Source organism: Loxodonta africana, chromosome 11, assembly GCF_030014295.1.
Source record: "Loxodonta africana isolate mLoxAfr1 chromosome 11, mLoxAfr1.hap2, whole genome shotgun sequence".
Classification (NCBI taxonomy): Eukaryota; Metazoa; Chordata; class Mammalia; order Proboscidea; family Elephantidae; genus Loxodonta; species Loxodonta africana.
In genome coordinates this window covers 11,654,681-11,669,912 of record NC_087352.1, presented here as the reverse complement: position 1 = coordinate 11,669,912, position 15,232 = coordinate 11,654,681, and the positions used below count along the sequence as shown (strand labels likewise).

Here is a 15,232-nt window from a genome sequence, read left to right as displayed (position 1 = left end):
GACCTATCCCACTGCCCAGGATGTTGGCAAAGTCCCCATGACACACACTGAAAACTTGACCAGTTCTGCAGGGACACTAATGATACCCCAACTTCTATAGAGCACTAGAGCCAGCACTGCCCTGGGCAACCTGTGAGGATTCTGCCCGACACCCATCCCTGCCCTGGGAAGTGTGCACACGCGGGCAGAGGCCCAGTGTCCAGGATCACGTCTGCTGCATAAGGCCTGACCGGAACCTATGGGGGGTGTTCAGGACATCTGCTGCAGACTCTGCTTCTGTCCCAGCTGCCCTGCAGGGCAGGCAGCCTTGGCATAACAGCTTCCCCATCTGTGAAACGGGGAGGGTGACCAACTCCCCTTGGAGGCTGCCGGGCGGCTCGGAGGGTGGAAAAGGGTCTGGTCCACTGGGCATGGCTCTCGACAGAGAGCCCTCATTCTGCCATTGCTGCATCCTGCACTGCAGCCGCATAGCTCTCCGAGGTGGCAGAGAAAGGAAGGAGGCATGAGGAGGAGAAAGGGGTTGCTGAGTTTAAGTTAAACACCCATATGAATTTATTAAATCCAGACTGTGTTAAAGGGCGGCGGTCTAGGAGGAGAGAGCAGTCAGGACGAGCGATAAGATGATGGATGGCCAGGGGCACCCCCCACAGGGAGCCCCAGCCCCCCTGCCCGGCCCACCCCCACCTTGGCCGCCCCACATCGGCTTCACCATGATTCCCGATGGTGCTGGGCTGGCGGGAGAGATGGTGACAAACACAGAGGAACAGATGGACAGACGGTGCCTCCACATATAACGTGCCCTGGCCGGCTGCGGCCCCACGCACCAGACGCTGGGCCCTGGCCCGAGGGAGGCCTCCTGCTGCCCCGGCCCGATCTGTCCATGGAAGGGGCAACAGGAGGGAAGCGATGGGGGCTGGGGAGGCAGGGCCAGTGGTGGTGACCAGGAACCGGAGCAGATGAGGACCCGGAGTGGCTAATCCTTCTTCTTGTCCTCTGCTGGCTTTGGAGGAGCTTCATGGGGCTCATCTGAAGAGCTGGCCCCCTGGGTGGACTTGTTAGGCAGGGCCGTGGCGGCCTCCTCTTCAGTGGTGGCGGCAGTTGTGGTGGTGGTGGTGGCAGGTGGAGGTGTGAGGGCCCCTGCTGCTGTCGGGGCCTCGGCCACAGGGGCAGCTGCTGTGGGGTCCTCTCCACTCATGCCAAACTCATTCACCCGTGTGGGGTCGACGCGGTAGATCCACCGTTGGTAGAGGTAGATGAAGAAAACCACATCTGGGGGTGGGGGTAAGGGGAGGCTGCATGAGGAGAAGGCACCCTCATCCTGGCCCACAGTCAGGCTGGGGTGCAGGTGGGGAGCTGACTGAGGTCCCTCAAAGACTGAGCCGAGTGCCCTCAGACCAAACCCTGCTCTGGCGGGGGCACCTGCCTAGCTACTGGCCGGGCCTCACCGTCCCGCAGGCAGCCGATCCGGTACATCACGGGCATCTTGATGACGAAGGCGAACAGGTCATCGATGAAGGTGTTAAGGGCCTTGTAGGTGAGCATGCGCCAGGGCAGGTGGGCCACGGACTTGAGCTTGTAGTTGATGAAGAGCTGAGGTGTCATTGTGATGAAGCCTGTGGCAGTGGTGGTGGTGAGACGTGTGAGCAGAGGGCAGCTCACAAGGCCTGAAGCTGCGGGCTTGCCATCGGACCCCGACCTCACTGCCCGCGTCTCCCACCCCTCTCCTTGCCCACTCGGCATCAGCCACACCGGCCTCTCCCTATTTCCAAAACGCCCCTGGCCTGTCCTATCTCAGGGGCTTTGCACGTATTCTGCCCTGTCGCCAGGCCTTTGCAAGGCTCCCTCCTTGGCATTGTGATCCCCTTTGCGTGTGCCCCTCACTGTGCCCTGCCCTGCACTGCCCCACTCTGTGACTCACTCATCTGCTTGCTGTCTGGGTGCCCCCCGGATGAAATGCTGAGGACGGGGACTGAAATGTACTGTTCATCTCCTCCAGGAAGCCCCCTCCCCGACCCCCACGCTGGGTCAGGTGTCCCCCTGGGCTTCCCAGCCCAGCCCACTTTGGGTTGTCACTGAGGGGACAGGTCCGTCTTCCTGCGTGGACCGGGTGCCCTGGGAGGGGCCGATGAGGTCACTGCTGGGTCTCAGCACGGCCAGCCGGGGGCCCGCTCACCGAAGGTCAGCAGGAAGCCATAGAGCATGCTGAGCAACCAGGAGTACCAGCCCTTGTGCTCCAGGTACAGGAGACTGTAGACGGCGTAGCAGCCCAGGAGGGGGAAGAGGATCCAAGACAGGTACCGGAAGGCCATCTGCGGGGTCATGCAGTGGGCTGTGACCTGGCTCCGTGGCACTGCCTCACCCGCCCACACCTGGCCTGGCGGGCCCGCCCAAGGGGAATTTCCAGGTGGCCTTGGGAACTCTGGACTTGGCCAGGAGGACATGTGGCAGGTGTGGAATCAGGGTGTGATGCAGCCATCAGGCACGACCCCACCTCGATCGCAGGCAGATGGCCTGGCCTGCACCCAGTGCCAGGCCCTGGAGACCCCAGGCCCAGGCTCACTTCAGGGGACACTCACGTCATCATACACTTTGGTCGAGGACTCGACATACGTGGACTTGTCCTTGAAGGTCGGACGGGGAAAGATTCCCACCAGCTTGTGCTCCCGGTCCAGCTGTGGACAGGGACAGGGGCCCGGTCAGCTGCCCTGCTGACCCAGCCCCCCATGTCGGCTCCAGCCCCCCACGCCAGCTCCGGCCCCCCACATCGGCCCAACCCCCGCCCCTCCCCACTGTTCCCAGTTCCCCTGCCCCACATGTGACCCAAAAAATCCCCTGATACAAAAATCCCCCTCAGTCCAGGGAGTGTGGCAGACATCGGGAAAGCCCCAGGGCTGGCTCCAGGGTCCCAGCCAGGCCGGAACCGCACTCCCCCCCTGCCCCCGTCAATGCGGTCCCTCGAACGGCGCAGTGGCTGGCTCACCCGGACATCCATGACCTTGGTGATCTTCCAGAGGTCAATGAGGACCCCGATGAAGACGCTGACCTGCACCACGAAGTTGGTTTCGTTGTCCAGGATGTAGAGAAGGACCACTATGGACTGGAACACGCCGAAGAAGACCGAGCGCACGGACAGGCCCTCCAGGGATTGCCGACTGTTCCAGAACTGGATATCTGTGCATGGGAGGGGTGAAGTGGGGACTGAGGGGCCTCAGGGCCCGCATTCGGCTCGCTCAACCCCCCAAGGCAGCCACATCCTCCTCAGATCTTCCATGGGGTGGGGTGCACACCACTGCTCACTCCCACAGAGTCTCTTGTTCACCCGGGACTGGCAGGGCCTGACCCATCGCCTGACTGACCTCGTAGGACAAGGGCATCTGGCCATGGACTGGTGCCCACTGTGCCAGTGAGAGGGTCACAGGGAGCCACAACCCTGAGGCTGCACAGCCTGAGCACGGTGGGATTGGGCGGAAGCTGCGTCTGTATGACACCAGACTGGGGCTGTCCACCGTGATGCCATCCTGTCTGCCTGGGGTGGGAGGATCCTGGACATGCCCTTCAAGACCACCTCCTCCAGCCCCTACCCCGAAACTATGAAGGAACTGGCTCAGAGACACATTTGGGACAGAGACAAGGGCCCTGCACTGTGACCTCCAACCCGGAGCCCCTTCTGAGGCTACTCCTGGATCCCCAGGCACCAATGCCCCTTGCTGAGCCTTGATATCCCCATCGGCCGAATGGGGATGACAGTAACTGTAGCTCCCGTTTTCTGACCAGGATGTGGATGAGTTCTTGTGGCACCACACGAGGCCAACCCCCTGCCACCATGGCCAGCTCAGAGGCCACGACGGGCCCCGGCCTCACGGGACAGGCCTGGGGTTGAGCTGCCCCATTCCAGAGCGCCAGCACGCTCAGAAGGCTCCTTCCCATCTGGCTGCCTCCAGCAGGCCATTTTCTCCCTGAGGAGCTTTGAGGGGGACACTTACAGAACCCTGGCCAATCTCGACTGGGAAGAACGGGTCTGGGCTGGCTTTGAGGGGATGGTGGACACCAGCCCTGCCTCAGACTGGGAGGCAGCACAGCGCTGTGTGTTAAAACCAGACCCAAGAAGACATGGCCCAGCCCCTGGACTCTCTGTTAGCCCAGAACTAAAACCGTTCCTGAAACCAACTCTTCAGACAAAGATTATGCTGGACTATGAGACATAAAATGATACTCGTGAAGAGTGCGCTTCTTAGCTCAAGCAGATACACAAGACTAAACGGGCGGCGCCTGTCCAAAGGGGAGATGAGAAGGTAGAAAGGGACAGGAGCTGGCTGAATGGACACGGAAAACCCAGGGTGGAAAGGAGTGTGCTGTCACATTGTAGGGAGAGTGAATGGAGTCACATAACAATGTGTGTATAAATCTCTGTATGAGGAACTAACTCGAGCTATAAACTTTCACTTAAAGCAAAATCAATCAGTCAATCAATCAATCAAACCAGGCCCGAGCCCCTTGCTGTGTGATCTGGGGCAAGTGGATGTACCACCCTGTGCTTTCACTTCTCATCTAGAATAAAGGGGTCCTTGCCGACCCCAGCTCAGTGTCAGCGGAGTGTTAGGAGGGTGGCGCATGTCCAGTGAGCTCTCAATATGCTGGTTAACAGCCTGCCTGCAAGTCCCTGGTGGTACAAACAGTTAAGTGCTTGACTGCTAACCAAAAGGCTGGTGGCTTGAGTCTACCCAGAAGCATCTTGGAAGAAAGTCCTGGCGATCTGCCTTCAAAAGGTCATAACCATGAAAACCCTATGGCACACAGTCCGACTCTGAGACACATGGGGTCGCCACGAGTCAGATTTGACTCTATGGCAGCTGGTTTCATTTTTTTTTTTTTGGAACAGACTCTATTAACAGTGGGACACCACTGACTGCTCACCTATGATGTTACGTTCTTCTAGAAGGTTTCTCCACAACGGCAGTATTAAAGCAACAGTGATAACCATGCACTCATGACTCCTTCCACTTCCAGAAGCTGCAGAGCAGCAGGCCTCCCCCCTCAGACTGGGATCCGCTGGGGAGGGCAGGTGAGGCCCACACGGCCAGGAGGCTGTAAGTGGGGCTCTGGAGCTGGCCCCTGGGTCCTGTGTGACTGTGGGCAAGCCCCCTAACTCCCTGGGCCTCTGCACCCTCATCTGTAACCGTGGGTAGCAACAGGCTTCCTTATGGCCTGTGAGATCAAGGAGCTACCTGGTGAGGTACTCAGAGCAGTGCCTGGCCTACGAAGAGTCCTCCACAAACACAGGCCACCAGCTTGGCTAGCCTTTCAGACTCAGGGGCCTTATGGGGCCAGGGCTTCCTACTCTGTACTCTGAGGGCCATTCCAACAGGCAGCCTGCCGGGAAGGGTGGCAGGAGCTGCTCGGGGCTTCCCTGCTCCCAGCTCGGAGTTCCCCAGCCCTGCTTCCTGGAGACACCGTCTGCCCCTCCCTCAGCGCCTCGCCCAGTGGGAGGGAGTTTCTGGGTTGGGGGTTTTGGGGCCACTGCCCCTCCCCAAGCCCCAAGGCCTCCAGAGGGTGGGGCTGAGAGACCCCAGGCAGAGGGAGGACATGGGGAGGTGGAGAAGGAAAGGGGCAGGCCCTATCCCCTCAAGCATGCATGCCCCACCCCAGCCCCTTCCCTGCCCGCCATGGCCTCTTGCAGGCCCCAGGACCCCAGCCCTACCATTCTTGAAGGCCAGGAACTCAAAGACACTGTGGACAATGGACACAATGATGGTGAGCGCCAGCAGGTAGGGGTTGGTCTCCAGGAGGGCCACCTGGGCAGGCAGGGGCAAAGGAGAGTCCCTGTGAGCACTGCCCTCTCTTGCTCCAGGACCCTCTCCTGTCCCCTGGGCCCTAGAAGGACCTGTGGACATCTCCCCAGACCTGTCCCCTCGGGCTGCCCAGAGAAGAAGACTGAAAGCGCACTAGCCAGAGAGCAGGTCAGAGATGGATAGGTGGCAACAGAGAGAGCTATGGCAAGACAGAGAGAAGGGGGCAGAGAAGACAGGGCGACAGGGAAAGGGAGAGACGGCAACGTGGAAAGAGGCTGAGACTGGGAGAGAGACAGGGAAACAGAGATGAAAGGACAGTCAGGGTGGAGTAAGGAACAGAAACCCAGCACCGACAACTCCCAGCAGGTGAGGCTGCGTCTCAACGCTAGACACGAGTGAAGAGAAAGATAGAGACGCCAGGCGCTATTTCAAGACGGACTTCGAGAGCAGGCAGAGGCAGCACATCTGAGCCCAAAGTCACAGGGGCAGGCCTGGGCAGAAGCAGGGAGCATTGCCCCGAGGGTCTGGTCCAGCAAACAGATGGGGGACAAAGGCCTCGGAGAGGGGACCCTGAGGCAGAGGGCCCAGCACCCACTTCCTGCCCACCAGGGGGCCCTGGGGGATTGTGAAACCACAGGCCAGGGAGCACCTCTCAGGAGGCCCACTTCCCCTTCCCCCCTCGGCCCAGCAAGGTATTGGGAAGCCCCGGGCCTGGCCCCGCCTGGGCAGAACGCACCTTCACAGAATCCTGCTCCTCGTCCGACTGCTCATACAGCTCATCACCCAGGAAGTTCCAGGGCGACTTGGTGCTCTGGGCAGCATAGAGCTGCCAGCGCCACAGCGAGAGTGGGCAGAAGGAGACACGGAGCGGCAGGCTGGCCAGGCTCTCGTTGATGGGGTAGTAGTCCTTCTGCAGGTTCCAGTAGTCGTTGAAGTAGATGATGGGGTAGTAGTCGCCACTCACCGCGTCAAACTTCACGTCTGCGGGCAGAGGGATGGGGCCGCTCAGCCCGGGCCAGAGGCCATGGGTGCCTGCAACGCTGGGGACACTTCCTGTGGCCTCTGGAGACCAGAGTGGCAAACTCAGACGTCTACAGGGACCCAACGGGCACTTCTGACAGAGCCTGGGGGACGGGGAGCATGTGAGGAGCTGAAGGTTCCTTTGACCTCAGCAGAGGGGGCTGGGGGGCAAAGGGCCGGGCAGGCCTCAACTACAGGGGCAGCTGAGGCTCAGACCCAGCCCATGGCTGCCCAGAGGGAAGGAGGCCTGGGGTTCCACATATCCAGGTTTTATAAAAGCAGCCCAAAACCTGGATTTTTAAGGATGTTGTCCCAATTTCAAAAGTTGGCAACTGATACATGTTTTTGGAAAGTGGCTTGTGGGCTGAATGAGATCTGTCTGCAGACGGGTTTTGGCCTGTGGGTGGTGTGTCCTGGGTCACAGGAGGGTGAGGGAGAGGACAGAGGAAGGGTGTATCTAGGAAGGAAGCAAAGTGGGGTGGTGAGCAGGGTAGGAGATATCTCAGGGGTGCTGGGCCAGAAGACAGGTAAACAGTCTGGTCAGGAGCCAAGGGGGGCCAGGGGCTTATGGGCCCAGAGCAGCTCCCTACAAACTGCTGGGGGGCTGAGGGGCTTACACTGGTCCAGGGGAGGGGGCACGCTGCCCTTGACCCATGGTGTGTGGTCATCCACGATGTTGATGGTGATGTTGGGGTGCCAGTGGGAGATGACCTCCACAGGCCCATAGTCCTCGGCCCTCTGCAGGGAGACAGGCGGAGGCCTCAGAGCAGGCAAGACGCCTTTCTTCTGAGGGCCCCTGTGACGATCATGATAGCAAAGAGCAGCCACCACAGCTAAAATCTGCGGCCCCGAGCCAGCCCCACACCAAGTCCTTTCTAGACGCCATCTCCCTGGATGCTCCCAGCCATCTGAGGATCCTCCCCACCGTACAGAGGAGAAAACCAAGGCCTCCGGAGGTAGAGGCAGGGCCTGGGTGGTGGGTTGGGATGCACATGACAGCCACAAGGAAGGGAATACTCCGGCTCAGGCTCGACCCCCAGGCAGCCTCTTCATACTGGGATGGCACCCTCTCAGAGAGGTAGGCTCCTGGCGCCCACACGGGCTACTACTCCTGGCTCCCTCAGCCTGTTGCCCTCTAGAGCCACATCTGTCAAGCACTCACTCTCTGTGGTCCCAGCCCAGCTGACTGCTTGGGCTGGAATCCCGGCCCTGCCCCTGCCTGGCTGATAAGACTGTGGGCAGGTGACTTCCCCTCCCTGCACCTCGGTGTCCTCATCTGCAAATGGGAATGGTGCCAGGACCCACCTCGCAGGGCTGGCGAGAGGGTTAGGAGTGTGTGTAGAGGGCAGAGCACAGATACTGGTACTGTAATCTCGCCCAGATTCTTTTCCACTCTGAGAGGCAGCTCGGATCCCTAACTTGGTGTCCCAGAGAAGATAGCCAAGTCTCAGAGACCAAGTCCCCACAGTGGCTCAGTAGGGGTGCTCAGACTAGTGCCCCAAGAGTCCAGGAGCTGGGCTGTTACCAGGCCAGGCAGCCCCTCCACATCCAACAGCCCTGCTAGTGTTTACCTTGATCATTTCCGGGTCAGCTTCTGTCTCTCCCGTTAACAGGTTCTTAGTTTTCTGGAACCGCCTGCGCTTGTATTTGTTGATCACTGTGAGGGAAGGTGGGAAAAGGGGTGGACATGAGGCCCACTGGCATCTGCAGTAACCAGGCGCCAGGCCTCCCCACCAACGGCTGCTCACTGGTCTCCCGGCTTCCACTCCTCCACACCCCACTGACAATAACATGCACTGCAAAGCTTGCCTTTCCTTTCGGAATCTGATGCAGACCCACTTTTCCCCGTTTTTACAGTGACACTCTGGGGGCAGTGGTGGAATAATCGCCTTTCATGTGGGACACCTGGGTTCTATTCCCGGCCGAGGCACCTCAAGGGCACCCACCACCCGTCTGTCAGTGGAGGTTTGCGTGTTACTATGATACTAAACAGGCTTCGGTGGAACTTCTAGACTAAGGTGAACTAGGAGAAAGGTCTAGTGATCTACTTCTGAAAATCAGCCAGTGATAACTGTGTGGACCACAATGGTCTCATCTGCAACCGATCATGGGGATGGTGCAGAGCCGGGTAGCATTTTGGTCCATGGTGCATGACGTCACCATGAGTCGAGGCCCGATTTTTTTTTTTAACAGCAGCAACGTGGACGTCTGCCGAATCACCCAGCCAGAAACGGTGTCTTCCTTCTCCAGAATCTGCCACATCCCTTCCATCGGCCTGGCCTGTGGACACTCCCAAATCTGACCACTCCCCCCGCCCCCAGGCTCCACCACGCCAGCCACAGCGCCGCCTCCTGGATGCCTGCAGTTGCCTCTTCACTGGCCTCTAGTCCCCCCGCTGGCCCCAGGACCTCCTCTCTACACACCAGCCAGTGGTTCCTGGAATCCAGGTGTCTGACCATGTCATTCCGATGTTCCGGAACCCCAGATGGCCCTGCTGCCCCAGCAGAATGCCCGCGATGCTTGCCATGTCTGCGGGCCCCACCAGCCCTCACCACCTCCCGCCCTCGCCCGGCTCATCCTCTCTCTTCAAATACGCTGCTCAGTCTCCCTGAAACATTCCCCCCACACTCTTCATGGCTGTCTCCTTCTTGTCTTTCAAGTCCCTGGTTAAAGGTCCCTTCCTCCACAGGGCTTGCCCGACCACAGGACTGAAGGAACTACCCACCCTCCTCACGGCAAGTGTCACAACCCAAAGTGCACCTGGCCATTGGTTTGTTTGCTGTTGGCCCCTCAACCAGACTGTGTGCCAGTGAAGAGAGCACGGGGCCTGCCTCAGCCCAGCGTAGGCAGCGCCCACAGCGGGCACTCAGTGACGACTAGCACAATAAGTGAATTTAAATGGTGGATGGCTGACAGTTTTGAAGATTCGGAGCCACCAGTGTGAGAAGCACTTTGGGATTGTGAATCCCCAGCCAAGAGTCAACCACACTTCCTGTTGCAAAGGCCAGGCCTGGGTCAACCCCTTGGAGCCACCGGCTCCCTGCCACCTGCCCTGAGCCTTCGAGGACTTGCCAGGAGGAAGGGGCTATATTTGCTCACAGGCTTACACTGTTGCCCACCCGCCCCCTTGGCCAGGACACTTTTTAGAACTTCCTTCTTCTTTATTGTTAGTTGCCCTCAGGTCGATTCTGACTCACAGCGACTCCCTGTACGCAGAGTAGAACTGCTCAACAGGGGTTTCAAGACTATGATCTGTTAGAAGCAGATCGCCAGGCCTGTTTTCCGAGGCACCTCTGGGTGGATTTGAACCACCACCCTTTTGGCTAGTAGTTGAGTGTGTAATCGTTTGTGCCACCCAGGGACTCTAGCACTTTCTTAGGCTGTGATAAAACATGGCCTGTGTCTCCTGTGACTTCTTCCTGCTCCCAAGGGCCAGGGAGAGATGGTAAGCTGGGCAAGGAGGTGGCCAGAAGTGGGGGCTCAGGGGCCAGATATCGGCTCTCCCTCCTATGTGCTGAGGGATGTTTGGTAAGGTTCATCATTTTCCTGGGTTTCAGTTCCTCCTCTGGAGAATGGGGATAAAAATCCTCACCTCTTCTTGGCAGAACCTCTCGGAAGTGGCTCATGTCTACACAGAACCCCACCAGGCGGGGCGTCCCTGTCTGTCACTCTTACACAGACCATAGGGTCAAGACCTCAACCACAAAGGACCAGGGCTCAGGCGCTTCAGGACTCTGTGGACAAGCTCACTGTCAGAATCGCTCCTAGGATTCAGAAGGCTTCAGCCCAGGCCTGCTGCTCTCACATCAGCATGCACGGCATCCCATCATTTCCATCATTATTAACTCATTGGCCCCATGCCCACGGGAAGCAGGGAACACCCAGGGGTGGGCATCCCGGAAAGTAACTTCCAGGGGGACTTGCTCCATGGCTGTTCCCCACCTGGGAGACTGCCCAGGCAAGGAGGCACAGCTGGGCTGGGCGTAGCCCCAAGAAGGCAGCAAGTGAGGGAGGGAGAGACGGGCTGGGGCTCAGGCAGACAACTTTCTGCAATGTGGAGGCATCCAGACAGGATTGTAATATGAGGAGGACCAGGCTTCTGCAGGAAAGAAGGAGCGCCCTTCTCAGAGTGAAAGCCCTAGAGCCGCGCCGTCCAGCGTGGCGGCTGCATGTGGCTACCGAGCACCGGAAATGCCGCTAGTCCAAACTGACAGGTGCCGGGAGAGAAAACACCCGCCGGATTTCAAAGATAAAGTGCAAAAAAAAAGAAACGTAAAATATCCCATTAATAATTTTTCATATTGACTGCGTGTTGAAATGATAATGTACTGAGCTCAATGAAACATAGGATTCAAATTAACTTCACCTTTTCTTTTTACTTTTTCTCGTGTGGCTACTACAAAATCTAAAATGTCTTCTGGGGCTGGTGTTCCCTCTCCAGGGGCAGTGCTGCTCTGGAGCACCGATTCCCGGCCCTTTGGAGGGGACAGTGCTGGGGATGGAGGGGCCCCTTCTGGTCCCACAGGCTCGTTCTTTGCCCTGGGGTCAGCGGGCGGACCTGAGCCCTTTAGAGTTCCCATCTGAGGGCTCCAGCTCTGTGGCTGGGGAGGGAGGGCTGGATAGCTGACTCTATTTGTGCTGACTCTATTTGTGCAGACCACACCAACACCCACCCCATCTACCTAGAGCACAACCTCTCACAGAGTGACACGATCACACTCGCCCTAAACAAAACCACAGACAGTGGTCATGGCACACCCTGAGCCCCCAAGCCCTAGGCAACCACTAATCTACTGTCTCCATGGAATCGCCTCAGCAACCCTGGTGGCACAAACAGTTTAACGCATGGCTGCTAACTGAAAGGCTGGCGGTTCACTCACCAAGCAGCTCCGAGGGAGAAGGCCTGATGATCCACCTGCTCCCATAAAGATTACGGTTCTACTCTGTCACATGGGGTTCCTATGAGTTGAGGTCAACTTGACGGCACCTAACAACAGCTGCAGCACGGATTTGCCTATTCTGGATATTTCATATCAACGGACTCATACAATAAAAAAACCACACACACAGCCACCCAGTACTGACATGGATTAGGGGTACACAGGATGCTGCAAGGAGGCTACCCAGCCAGGTCACATTCAGGGCAACCTCTGAGGTATCCAGCCCATCCAACCCAAGCCCCTGACAAACCTCACCTGCAGGGACACATCCATGGGGCCCTCCCTGCGCATCACATGCCCTCATCTCACCTCTGCCCAGAACAATCTTTGCAGATTTCATTACCCAGAAGTCAACCAGGCAGAACATCCCTGTGTAACATGTTTACATAGACACACTCACTAAGGACAGTGCTTGGCAGACGCTAGGTGACTTTTCAAACTCAATTTTGGGGACCAACCAAGGCGCATCAGCTGTTTGTTTCATCCAGTGTAGACGATACCAAAAAAGGCTATTATTCTTCAGGATATTTTTATACGAAAAGTAAGAAAGGAAGTAAAACAACCCCATTTTACAGCTGACATGATCTTTTACACAGAAAACCCGAAAGATTCTACAAGAAAGCTGCCAGGACTGATAAAGAAATTCAGTTAAGTGGCAGGGTTCAAGGCCAACACACATCCATCAGTCAGGTCTCTGTACATCAGCAATGAGCAAGCAGAAACGGAAATTAAGGAAACATTACCATTGACAATAGCGTCCAAAAGAATAAAGTACCTAAATAAATTTAACCGAGAAGGTAAAAAGACTTGTTCACAGAAAATTACAAAACAGTACTAAGAGAAATTATAGATTTAAATAAATGGGAGGGCATTCTGTGTTCACAGACTGGAAAACTTAATATAGTTAATATGTCAATACGACCCAAAGCAATCCATAAACACAATACAATCTCCATCAAAATTCCAACAGCCTTAATTGCCTCCGTGAACAACTGCCTCTTTGCCATGAGATCAGAAGAACTGAATGGTGCCTGGCTATCACTACTGAACACTTTGCCCAAAGATTCTATAGAAGAATCCTGTTCAAAATGGGGAAAACAAAGAACAGAATTTCAAATTCTCATAGAACCCAGACTTTCTAGAGCCACAGAGGCTGGATGAATCCCCGAAACTAATGCCCTGAGATACTCTTTAAACTTTAAACCAAAAATATCCCCTGAAGTCTTTATAAAACCACACAAAAGCTCAGCTTAACTAGTAAAGAATGCTGCCTTGGGCGTTATGCTCTTTTAAGATCTACCTATATAGGATCGAACCGACAACAGAGCTGGAAAGACTAGATAGGAAACTTAGGAGGCAGTGAGTTTATGTTAATGGGGGAAGAACAACTCAGCGAAGGAGGGTGAGAACGGCTGCACAACTCAAAGAATGCAATCAATGTCACTGAATTGCACATGCAAAAACTGTTGAATTGGTGTATGTTCTTGCTGTGTATATTCTCAGCAACAACAAAAATCAATTGTTAAAAAAAACAATTTTAACAGCCTTTTTTAATAGAAATTGAAAAGCCAATCTTCAGATTTATATGGAAGGGCAAGGGCCCATAAAGAGCTAAAGCAATCTTGAAGAAGAAAGTAGGAAGACTCATACTTCCCGATCTCAAAAGCAGTAGGGAAGGCCTAATTCACACGAATAGAATGCTTCTGTCTGTCCCTGTGCCACAGAGACAATCAGATGGATTTTAGCCAATTCCACAGAGCATGACTGGAATAGTTTGAAACAAAAAGGCTAGGCGGAGTACACAAAATTTGTGCTAGCGGAGAAGGGGGCTCTCTGAAGGAGCCGTTCTTCCAATCTGCTGAAACTCAGGTACTGGGAGAGATTCCCGAGTGCTGATGAGTAGACACTGGTCTCAAGGAAAAGACACTAAAATCCAAGGCAGCAAAAAGCAGACAGTTATCAAACCCTGGAAAACAGGAAGCTGAACATGAAAGGAAAAAGAACTATATTCGCTGACTGCTAATCTAATAAAAATTATATTCCTGTTGTTTGCTGTTGTTAGGGGGACAACATTCTAAGCGCTCAGGGTCAGGGGAGACCTGTTAAACAAGAGTTCTATATCCAGCAAAATTATCTTCAAAAAGGCGAAATAAAGACATTCCCAGATAAACAAAATCTGAGGTTTCACTGCAAGCAGATCTGCCTTACAAAAAATTGTTGTTAGATGCCGTTGGGCCAGTTCTGACTCACAGTGACCCCATGTACAACGGAACAAAATGCTGCCCAATCCTGCACCATCCTCACAATCCTTGCTACGTTTGAGCCCGTTGTTGTTGCAGCCACTGCGCCAATCCATCTTGTTGAGGGGCTTCTAAGGAACATTCTGGCTGCACTTCTTCCAAGACAGATTTGTTCATTCTTCTGGAAGTCCATGGTATATTCAATATTCTTTGCCAACCCCTCAATTCGAAGGCATCAATTCTTCTCCGGTCTTCTTACTCACTGTTCAGCTTTCGCATGCATATGAGGTGACTGAAAATATCACGGCTGGGGTCAGGCCCACCTTAGTCCTCAAAGTGACATCTTTGCTTTTTAATAAAGAGATCTTTTGCAGCAGATTTGCCCAATGCTCTACACTGTTTGATCTGTTCTTTAAAGGTACCCACCTGTGGTATATTCTTGTATTGGGAGGGATTTCCTCCTCCTGAGTAGAAGGCAATAGGTAATGCCTTTGTAACAGTTAGTTTTATATCTAAACTGGGCTAGGTTATGGTTCCTAATGGTTTGGCCAAACACTAGTTTAGTTGGTGTTGTGGAGTAGTTAAATAAAACAAAAAACCACTTGCCATCAAGTCGATTCCAACTCATGGAAACCTCACGTGTGTCAGAGTAAACTGTGCTCCACAGGGTTCTCAATGGCTGATTTTTCAGAAGCAGATCGCCAGGGCTTCCTTCCAAGGCACCTCTGGGTGAACTCAAACCTCTAATCTTTTTGGTTAGCAGCCAAGGGTGTTAACCATTTGTACTACCTAGGGACTCTGTAATGTAATTAGCTTATGTCTAATGTAATCACTTTCCATAATACAATCTAATACAATGTCATCAATCAGTTGAGATCCTACCAGTGTACAGTGGATCTCACACCTTCTCACTCAGTTATAAAAAGATCAGAATAGACACACAATGACACAGACAAAGACACACACGGGAAGACAGATGACATGTGAGGACTGTCTTCGAGCCAAGGATCGCTGGCAGACCCCAAAACCACCTGAGATGCTCGTAGAAGGAGACCCTGATTCGGATGCTTAGCCTCGAGAGCTACGGGAAAAGATCTGTTCTTTAAAGCCACCCGCTTGTGGTACTTCTGTTACGGCAGCACTATGTCACTAAGACAGTCTGAAACTGAAAAAAAACAAGACACTGCAGCATCAACTTGTGAATCAGAGCTGTGTAGACAAGGCAGCAGAAGAAACAGCTGGA

At 54.9% G+C, this 15,232-nt stretch overlaps 1 protein-coding gene across 1 annotated transcript in view; it reads right to left on the bottom strand.

The window, feature by feature from the left end:
- Nucleotides 1-858: 858 nt before the first annotated feature.
- CLPTM1 (CLPTM1 regulator of GABA type A receptor forward trafficking) overlaps nucleotides 859-15,232 on the bottom strand; it is a 36,705-nt gene continuing 22,331 nt past the window's right edge. Inside the window, exons 6-14 of the mRNA XM_064293799.1 lie at nucleotides 8,381-8,466; nucleotides 7,427-7,547; nucleotides 6,526-6,770; nucleotides 5,699-5,792; nucleotides 2,981-3,171; nucleotides 2,577-2,672; nucleotides 2,174-2,309; nucleotides 1,446-1,613; nucleotides 859-1,269 (exon numbers count right to left, since the gene is read on the bottom strand). Coding sequence (XP_064149869.1) covers nucleotides 974-1,269; nucleotides 1,446-1,613; nucleotides 2,174-2,309; nucleotides 2,577-2,672; nucleotides 2,981-3,171; nucleotides 5,699-5,792; nucleotides 6,526-6,770; nucleotides 7,427-7,547; nucleotides 8,381-8,466 — 1,433 coding nt within the window. The 3' untranslated portion in view covers nucleotides 859-973. The remainder of the gene's footprint in view (nucleotides 1,270-1,445; nucleotides 1,614-2,173; nucleotides 2,310-2,576; nucleotides 2,673-2,980; nucleotides 3,172-5,698; nucleotides 5,793-6,525; nucleotides 6,771-7,426; nucleotides 7,548-8,380; nucleotides 8,467-15,232) is intronic.